Consider the following 8,764-nt stretch of genomic DNA (forward strand, 5'->3'; position numbering starts at 1 on the left):
TCTGTGCTCAGTGAACTCTGCTAGCCAGAGAGGGGGGGCCCCCCTTTCCCCCCTGCCTTGGGGGGGCACTGGTCTCTCTCTGGTGGGCTCCTGAGACCCACCCTGATCAGTACTTGTGTGCCGCCTGAGGCTGACAAGGAAAACGGCTGCCCGGCATCGAGCTCTGGGGGTGTTGACCTCTCCATGCCCTGCAGCCTGAAGCCCCCATTGTAGGAGACACGGCTTTCTCTAAGAAGGACTTCAGGCCCAAATCATGGCCCTGCTATCCAGTCAGTACTTTGGTGGCCAGAGTCTATTTCACCTCATCTCTCCAGGCTTCCATTTGTCCAAGCAGGTCCTCCCACAACCTAGGAGAGCACAAGGCAGGCTCCTGACACTTAGTGCTTACTGGCCTCATGGAACCCTCGCAACAACCTAAGGAACAATCAGCCTGCAGACAAGGCAGCTTTAGCAGACAAGCCTCCATCCATGTCCTCTTGACTCTCTGGGGTCACAGCCTCAGGTACAGATGGTGCTGAGTGACGGCTGCTCACCCAAGCACTGCACCTGCTACCCTCCGCCCCCGGCCCCCTCCGCCTCCGGACTTCTTCGGACACCCCAGAGGCTTGCTCAGGGAACCGGTGACGAAACCTCCAGGCTGAGCCGGAGATGCACTCCACACAGCCTCTGACAGGCCCAGAAGCAGGGGCCCAAGCCGACGGGCACCTTCTCTACAACACCCCCATACTGGCTTTCCTTCCCTCCTTGTCTTGCTGCCCCTTCTCTTCATGAGACTTCCCGGGACCACCTCCCAGATGAACTGCTGGATCCACGTCCATGCCTCAGGGCTGCTTTCGAGGGAACCCAAACTGGAACAGAGGGGTTAGGGAACTTGCCCAGGATCACACAGCTGAGAAGTGGTATGCCCCGGATTTAAACTCAGACCTCTGGCTTCAGATACTGAGGGCTCCGTTACTTCACTGTACAGTTCTAGGCTTGATCTAGGGAATATTTGTGCCCTTCCTCATCCTCAGGCAGCCTCTCCTTCATCCTCCCTCCTCCTCCCACTGAGTCCACAATGAAGAACACAAGACTATTGTTTTGCCACAGATTACAGGAGCTGGGTGATGAGCCCTGAGCTTTCAGCCACCCCAGCCTCCTCCCATTTCCTGCCGCCCCCCAACCCCTCACCCCACCCATGTCAGGCAACTCTGTGACCTCATCTTCGGCTGAAGTTGAACATTCTGAATGGCCGTGTTTTATGACCAAATAATGCAGGCCTCAGATAGCCCAGTGATTCAGCCCATCCCTAGGCTGAACCTCATAGAAACAATCAGAGAGAAGATGCGGCCCAAGGGTTGAGGAGAAGTGTCTGCTCTATTCGTTATGTGCAATTAAAACAAGTTAAAGCTTTCATAGTCTGTTTGGGAGGAGATTCCCCAGAAATCCGCAGGGAAAATGTCCTGTAAGAGACACACATAAAGGCACACTTACTGTGAGGGAGAAGGGGGAAATGACCTAAATGTCATTTAGAATGGATGGATTATGACATTCACCAATAGCATACTCTATGGCAGTGAAAATGAACCTGAGCCACGCATATAGCACAGATGAATCTCACACACATAATGTTGGACATAAGTTGTAGAAGCGTACATAAAGAATGCCATTCATATCCAGATTAATAGCATGCAGAACAATTCCATGTTGGTTTAGGGATACATCCTTTTCTAATCCAAGTATGAAGACGTGCATCAAATTCAATGATGAGCATGAGATTCTGGATTGCCACAGAGAGACACCATGGGGAGGCATAAATGGGTTCAGAGGTTTGTCAGTATTGTCTTCTTTCTTGAATTGAGTGATGAATACAAGGATGACACGGATGTTCACCTTATTCTTCCCTTTTGTTTTTGTATGTTTTAAATAATTTTAACAGCTGGGGGGAAATCAATCACATAACCAACCCAGAGGAAGAATTACCTTTCTTCCTAGACAGATCATCCCTCCAGGCCATGGCTAAGCTGACTCTTTGTCTGGCTCCCAGGAGAAGGTAGAAAGTCCAAGGTCCTGCCATCAGGGACCCAGGTCCAGCCCCGCTCCCACCAGTTCAAGTGCCAAGTGCACCCGAGTAGGGAGGTGCCCTCCACTTCGGGCCCCTAAGAATGTCTCTCACTATCCCCAGGACAAGCAGGCAGTCAGGAGCTGGGCTTCGGGGCAGACAGAAGATGGAATGAGGTTAAAGGAGACCATGCATGCCAACGTCCAGCACGGGGCTTGATGAGCAACATGTCCTCCCTACACGGTCCTTCCACCACGCTAGCACTGGTCCAGGGAGTTCTCCATGCTCACCTGCCCACACAGGACTCTCTCTTGGTGGAGACTTACCTCACGGCCTGGGGAGCATGCAGCAGCACTCTATAGGGAGTAAATGCAGGTCCTCGCCCACATGGGGCCCGATGATGGGGCCTTCTGGAAAGGGAACAAGGCATCCATCACAGGATCGCAGGGGAGGCTCTAGGATAAGAGTGTTCTGGGTGGAGAATCTCAGGGGACAGTAGGTGCCCCTAGAAGGTGATGCTGAAGGCCAGAGGGTTTCGTGGTTTCAGAAAGTGTGCGTGTTTATATATCCTTATGTATGTCTTCATGCGGATATACTTATGTATGTATATATGCATATGGATATATATTCTTATGTGTATATTCATCTCTACACATATTCATATATTTCTATATAAACACATATACTGTAAGTGTATTTGCCTACATACACATATGTACTTATGTATATATTCATATAGATGTGTATGTACGCATATACACTTGTGTATGCATTTATGTGGGGTTTTTTTTCACACAAACACCTATATTCCATCTTAAAGTAGAAGGTTGCATGAGGGCGTGCACTGGAAGCTCCGGGCAGACCCTGGCCTGGTGTTTCCTGTCAGTCCTCAGGGCACCCCTCCCGGGAGTGCTATGACCAGTGTTTCTCTATTTCCCAGGCCAGGAAGCTGGGGTTCAGAGAGGTTAGTTTGGTCACACGATGTCACCTGGATGGAGGACGCCGGATGTGATCCATGGCACGCCAGAGCCCCAAGATGGAGAGGGACAGTTGCGCTCTTCAGGGAGCCCTGTCCAGGCTACCCTTCCCACCCACCCCTTGCCCCCTGCGCCTGTGCTCCCCGCTCTCAGTTGTGAGGTCCACCCAGGGAGGGACTTCTTCCTGACTGTCTCTTGGGGGTCTCACAGGACATTTCCCGTTTATTTCCTCTCAATCAATGTTTGTGGAAGATGTAATCCCCACCACCCATTTGGGTCATCATTAAGCATGGCTCCGAAGTGGGGAAGCTGAGGCTTGAACTCATGTTGATCTGACTTCTGAACCCCAAATCTCGGCCCCTCCTCTTGGCCATTAGTGAGGTGCACACCACTCCATATGCTTCAGAAGGAGGTTGTGCCATTTCTAGAAGGCCATATCACCCCTGATCCAGAGGCTCCTGGACCCCACAAGCTGGCCTTGACCCCACTCTTCCTCTAAACCCCACATCCAGTCTCTCGGCAAGCCTTGCCTTCCAAATACACCCTGGATCCCAGCACTGCTGTCCAGCTCTCCTACCACTGTGTGGTCCAGGCCCTCCCCATTACTCCCGGGATTCCTGTGCTAGCCCTAACTAGCTCCCGGCCCCATCTTCCCGTCCCTACTGCCCGCCCCCCACAATGGCAACCTGTTCAAACTCTGGTCCATTCATCACTGCTGAAAAGTCTGCAGCGGCTTCCAGCTCACTGGAGCCACAGGTCCCAGCCTCCCCATGGCTGCCTCTATGACCTCTCCTCCTACTGCTAGCTGGCTCTGCCCGAGGGACAGTGGCCTGCAACGGTCACATGCACGTATGGACACGCACATAATACGTGCGCACGCACACGCCCTCCATCTCTGTCCTTGCGCCCTGCTCACATTTATGATCACACAGCAAATTCTTGTTTACATCTTTCCATCCATCCCGGAGGTCACAGCCCTGCCCAAGCCTGACGCAGGGCAGGCACTTAGCAAGTATTGGTGAGAGGGAAGCCCGAGTAGGAGGTCAGGAAATATTGTTGAATGAAGGAACGAATGAAAACCAGAAAAACATCTCCCTGAGTTCGAAGTGATCACAGTGTGTCATACCTAGAGAACTGATGCCCGACTTAGCCAGGGCTTCTGCTGGAATATTCGGGATAAATATTAGGATTAAGGGGAGGGGGGTATTTTCCGGGCTGGTGAAGCTCTTTCTCATCCCCATCAGGGCACTTGAATGCTGAGATCCTGAGGGTAGACGTCGGGTTGGGACGGCAGACCCGGGGGCCACTGCATACCCTCTCAGAGAGGAAGCTCAACCCAGTGAAGTGCATTGGCAGGTGTGTGGGCATGGGGCACATTAGTGCGTGTGAGGCAGACTCCGCCGTGGTAAGGCACAAGCCCGCGGCCATGGCAGTCGAGCACAGAAATCACTGCTCACTGACAGCACAAATGCATTTGGTGGCGGGCAGGGCTTCTCCACGCACACAGCCACCCAGGGACCCAGGCTCCATCCACTGTGGGGCCTGCTGCGTGGCTTCCAAGGCCCCCGCAGAACGGAAGAAGTGAGGCGGCTGCACGGGAGAGGTTTCTATTCCGGGCCTGCTGCCCCTGCCCTAACGGCCCCACCTAGATGCAGGGGGTTAGACCTCTATTTCTCCTATGGGCTGAGGAGAGAACTGAGATGGTCTGGGGAACATGGAGCATTGTGTGTCACATCAGGGAGGGGCCGGTCTCCGGGACACACAGATTCTGGGATCGGTAGCCAGGTTTCCTGTCTGAACCTTGCATGGGACACAGGCTGAGGTCCTGTGGGTGCCCGTCATCTGTATGAAGTATCTGAAAGTCATGAAGGAAAAGAAACCTGGAGAAAGAGGCTGGAATATGTGTGTGGGCCCTGGAGGGGTTTCGGAGTGGGGCAGACAGCAAGAAAGACTGGAAACCAGAGAAGCACCTGGTATTCGGTCCCCAGAAAGAGAAAGGGCCCTGTGGAGAAGCACCCCCCACCGGCCCCCTTCTCCACGCACTGCAGCTCAGAAGGGTGCTGCTCCGTTTGGCCCTTGAGCACCTGCACTTCTGGGGGCAGGGTGGGGTCTTGAAACAGCATCCGGGTGGGGCAGCTCTGCTCTGACCCCTAGCCTGTGCAGGAACAAGGGCACCACCCACAGGTGGCTTCTGGTGCAGGCAGGAATGAGAAGACTGGACCCAAAGAATAAAGAGCTCGCCTGAGATGCCTTCCTGAGACTTCAAGAACAACCTTTAGAAGGAGAGTGCTGGGCCAAGACACGGCCATTGACACAGCCTTGCTGTGTCCACGGGCTACTACTGACTCTGGTTACATGAGCCAGAGAGTAGGGAGGGCTCTGGTCCCTGCAAAAACCCTCAGGTGTTCACTACAGTCCTCTGGCCCATATGTACTGTGCCTGGGGCAGGTGGGATGGGAACAGGAGAGAATATGAGTCCCAGTCGGCTCCCCATTAAGCCCCAGCTTTGGGGCACCTGCCCTGCTTTGTGTTCATGCAGGGGCAGAGCTAGTCCCAGCCTACCTGCCTGGAGTCCGACCATGCCTCTCTCCTGCCAGCCCCCTAAAGCTAGACCTGGTCCCCACTTCTCACGACGGCTGGATCCCACCACACCGCCTCCTCTGGAATCACTGCTTAGCCACTGTGTCTGTCCCTTCCCTCGCGGTCCCTAGCAGGGAATGTAAGGAAGGGACAGGGAGCCAGACAGCTATGAGAAGCCCCTCATATCCCAGAAGGATAATTTCCACAGCAAAAGAGATGCCTCTGCATACAGCAGAGGGAAGCTAAATGGCCCCAGGCAATGGGAAAGGAATTTGTAATACAGATGACAGGGATAATTAGCACGGAAGCACGGATGACTGCCAAGGGGCTGAGTGGTGCACTCTCCAAGGAGTGCCTTCCTCCTCCCCACCCCCTGCATCCCAAACACAGCCAGCCAGCCCTCTCCAGACCCGTACCATCAGGCCAAGCATCAGGGCCAGCTGTCTCCCAAATGCTAAGGCAAGAGTTGAGCTGAATCATTATGCTTCTTGATCTTAGGAGGATCGTGGATACCTTTAAGAATCTGACAAAGGTGTGACTCCTTCCTTGTGGGAAAGCATATACATAGCTCATCGCAAGGTCTGCTACAATTTCAATGAATTCCCCCAGTCCTTGAAACCCACCTATGACCCTTTAAGGGTCAATGAATTTTGTTTTAATTCAGTCATTCAGTGGAAATCTATTCAGCGTCCACTAATAAAATCTTTTTTTAAAGATTTTATTTATTTATTTATGAGAGACAGAGAGAGGGAGAGAGAGAGAGAGAGGCAGAGGGAGAAGCAGGCTCCCACGGAGCAGGGAGCCCGATGCGGGACTCGATCCCAGGACCCCGGGATCATGACCTGAGCCGAAGGCAGACGCTTAACCATCTGAGCCACCCAGGCACCCAGTGTCCGCTAATAAGCACCCCAGTGGGTGTTCTCATCCACAATACTACTTAGCCAGGGTAGCACACAGAATCATCCACAAGCAGTGCATCTGGCTGAGCCTCGCCTCCTGGCACCCTAGTTCTCAGTGCTGGCTGCACATTCAAACCACCCTGGAGAGCGGTTTAAAATTCTGATGCCAAAGCCTCACCCAGATCAATTAACTCAGAACCTCTGGAAGTGGGACCCTAGGGATGCCTGGGGGTGCAGTCAGGGGAGAGGACCAGTGCCCTAGAAAATCCAAACGTGTTTTTTAAAAAGTTCCCTAGGAGGGGCGCCTGGGTGGCTCAGTCATTAAGCATCTGCCTTCGGCTCAGGTCATGATTCCAGGGTTCTGGGATCGAGTCCCGCATCGGGCTCCCTTTTCGGCTGGAAGCCTGCTTCTCCCTCTCCCACTCCCCCTGCTTATGTTCCCTCTCTCACTGTGTCTCTCTCAGTCAAATAAATAAATAAAATATCTTTAAAAATAAATAAATAAAAAGTTCCCTAGGTGGTTGGGTTAGAGTGCATCCCAACTTAGAATTAACTTAGAGCAGTTAATTCATTCATACATTCAGCAAATGCCTAACGAGCATCTACTATGTCCCAGGCAGTATGCTGGGCGTGGGGGGCACAGCAGAGAATAAGAGATCAAAATCTCTGCCCTCGCAAAGATGATATTCTAGCAGAGGGGACAGGCACTCAGTAACCAACACATAAAAAGACTTGCAAATTGTGTTTCATGCCACAAGGCCCATAAAGTAGGAAGTAACGTGAAGACTAATAGAGGGGCCTTCTTGTAGAGGCCAGGGACACTTCCTGGGGACCACTGGAGCTGAAGTTTGAAGGCCAAGGGGCTGAGGGAAGAGCATTCCAGGTGGTGGGAGCAGCCAGTACAAAGGCTCTGCAGCAGGTCAGAGCTCAGAATAAGAAAACAGCCAGTGTGATGCCCCCCTGAAGTGAGGAAGGGGGAGGGTGTGATGTGGGACCAGGCTGAGAGAGAGAAGCCAGACCAGCCAGGCCCTTGGAGATCCAGCAAAGAGTTTAGGATAAACTCCTCACTGTCATATTGTCCCCAGGCCTCCCAGTAGTCTCGGATCGGAGCAAGTGTCTCAGAAGAAGTGCCATCCTAAAGGAATACAGTTCAGAAGGGGCTCGGCTGGGATGCACACCCAGGTCTCCTGACATGGCAAAGCAGAGGCAACACGCCCTGCAGGAAGCGTACCCAGGAAAGTGGGTCTCCCCACTCTCTGGCCCTAAGCCCCTTTTCTGCCCATGCCCAGCCCCAGCCACTGATGTAAATGGTGCGGGGAGAGCATTGTCCTTCCCACCCCCACCCCGCCTCATAAACCCCTCACCGTGGGAACCGGGCCAGCCAATCAGAACACTCCCCTTTGAAAGGCCACCCTATAAATTGAGCCTCCTCTCCCCAGACGTACCAGACCTACCATTCATAGGCCTCCCAGGGCCCCCTCCCCCTGGATAAACCAGATCAGTTGCCCCCCACCTTCCTCCAGGGTAGAAACGGGGAGTCTGCTGCCTGGAATGTTCAGGGCCAAGCGCCAAGCCTCCCGGCCCCCAGCATAGAGCCCCAGCCCCTGGCATGGCCACACCATGACACAGGAGCGACTCAGGAGTCCCCGAGAGTTTCGAGGGGTAACCTGGGAAACCCATGGAGCAGTGAGAGTGGGTTGCTGAGCCTGCGACAGTCCAGCCAGGGGAAATGCAAGGAAAGTGACACCAGCCTGTTGAGCAGCGGGTACGCAGGCGATGAGGAGAACAGTGAGGTCAGCCTGGTGGGCAACACTCCAATCTTAAGGTTGCCGAGAAGGCTCCACACCCAGGCAGGCAGCGCCCCAAGCAGCCAGCTGTGTACCATCTACTCGCCCAGCCAAACCAGAAGGCGGGCGGCCGGCCAAGCCCACGGCAGCAGGCAGGCTGGAGGGGAAAAGCAAGGCCAGCCTGCCCAGCAGCAGCCTCAGCAGCAGGGCCAGCAGCCTGACCAGCATGAGCTTCATCAGCCTGGGCAGCAGTGCCCTGAACTATCAGGTGAGTAGCGGACTGCTCAGCTCCGCCCACAGCCTTCCCACCAGCAAGGCCAGCAGCTGCCAGGACATCCCAGTGGACGGCAATGTGCAAAGTGGGATGAAAAGTAACACCAGTCTTCAGGAGGACAAGTCTGGGGGCAAGGCCAAAGCCGGCGACCAGGCCACCAAGGAGGAGCAGCCCGCCCAGATGTGCATGCCTTTATGAGTCGGCTT

General features: G+C 54.0%; 1 protein-coding gene across 1 annotated transcript; it reads left to right on the forward strand.

Annotated features, from left to right (window-relative positions):
• Positions 1-508: 508 nt before the first annotated feature.
• On the forward strand, positions 509-8,560 carry C10H16orf82 (chromosome 10 C16orf82 homolog). Its single transcript, XM_027610637.2, has 4 exons — positions 509-620; positions 2,027-2,110; positions 4,263-4,423; positions 7,961-8,560. The coding sequence occupies exons 1-4, from the start codon at positions 509-511 to the stop codon at positions 8,558-8,560; spliced, it is 957 nt and encodes a 318-aa protein (XP_027466438.1).
• The last annotated feature ends 204 nt before the right edge of the window (positions 8,561-8,764 follow it).

The sequence above is a fragment of the Zalophus californianus genome, chromosome 10 (genome assembly GCF_009762305.2).
Source record: "Zalophus californianus isolate mZalCal1 chromosome 10, mZalCal1.pri.v2, whole genome shotgun sequence".
In the NCBI taxonomy this organism is placed as follows: domain Eukaryota; kingdom Metazoa; phylum Chordata; class Mammalia; order Carnivora; family Otariidae; genus Zalophus; species Zalophus californianus.